The sequence below is a fragment of the Myotis davidii genome, unplaced genomic scaffold (genome assembly GCF_000327345.1).
Source record: "Myotis davidii unplaced genomic scaffold, ASM32734v1 scaffold2707, whole genome shotgun sequence".
Lineage (NCBI taxonomy): Eukaryota > Metazoa > Chordata > Mammalia > Chiroptera > Vespertilionidae > Myotis > Myotis davidii.
Genome location: NW_006297818.1, coordinates 141,343 through 142,115, shown reverse-complemented (window position 1 = coordinate 142,115; position 773 = coordinate 141,343). Strand labels below are relative to the sequence as shown.

General features: G+C 60.0%; 1 protein-coding gene across 1 annotated transcript in view; it reads left to right on the top strand.

Moving 5' to 3' along the window:
- The window catches only part of EFL1 (elongation factor like GTPase 1), a 56,722-nt gene that overhangs the window by 19,415 nt on the left and 36,534 nt on the right, over nucleotides 1-773 (top strand). Inside the window, exon 13 of the mRNA XM_006773570.2 lies at nucleotides 280-458. Coding sequence (XP_006773633.1) covers nucleotides 280-458 — 179 coding nt within the window. The remainder of the gene's footprint in view (nucleotides 1-279; nucleotides 459-773) is intronic.

The following is a 773-nucleotide window of genomic DNA, read 5'->3' as shown; positions in this document are numbered from 1 at the left end:
CATGATGAGAGAGAATCATGGATCGGCTGCCTCCTGCACGCCCCCTACTGGGGATGGAGCCCACAACCCGGGCCTGTGCCCTGACCGGGAATCGAACCCTGACCTCCTGGTTCCTAGGTCGACACTCTATCCACTGAGCCACACTGGTTAGGGCTATTCTTTCATTCTTGCTGTTTCTGTCCTGAAGCTGGGCCACATATCCATCATATTCACTGTCCCTCTGTGCCCCTGCCCGGGGGAGGGCATGCTTGGCGCTCATGACCTCTGTGTTCCTGGCAGGGGGTGAGCCGCAGGGGGGGAGCGTGACCCCTCGGCCCGCGCCGCAGGAAGAAAGCAGCCAGGAGACCAGCCAGGAGACGTTCGTGGCGTTTGCTCGCGTGTTCAGCGGCGTGGCCCGCAGAGGGAAGAAAATCTTCGTCTTGGGGCCCAAGTACAGCCCGGTGGAGTTCCTGCAGCGGGTAAGACCGGAGCCAAACTCAATATGTCGTTTCCCGGTTCTGGTGTCTTTTAAGTTGGCGAGACCGGCGGTCACCTTATTGGTAGATTCTCGCGTCTGGAAAGGCACGTGGAGGTGAATTCTGTGTCTCCTCTCGCGCGGCCTGGGTGACACTCGGTAGCCCTGTGCGCTCGGTAGCATTTAGGGGACGGAACTGGCATATGAGCCCAGTGTCTGGCCTCAATGGTTGTGAAGGCCTTTCTCTCCGAGGCCAGAAGAAGGGACGGGGAGGACACAGGGCATGCTCGCGTCAGGGCGAACCTTCGGGAAACGGAGA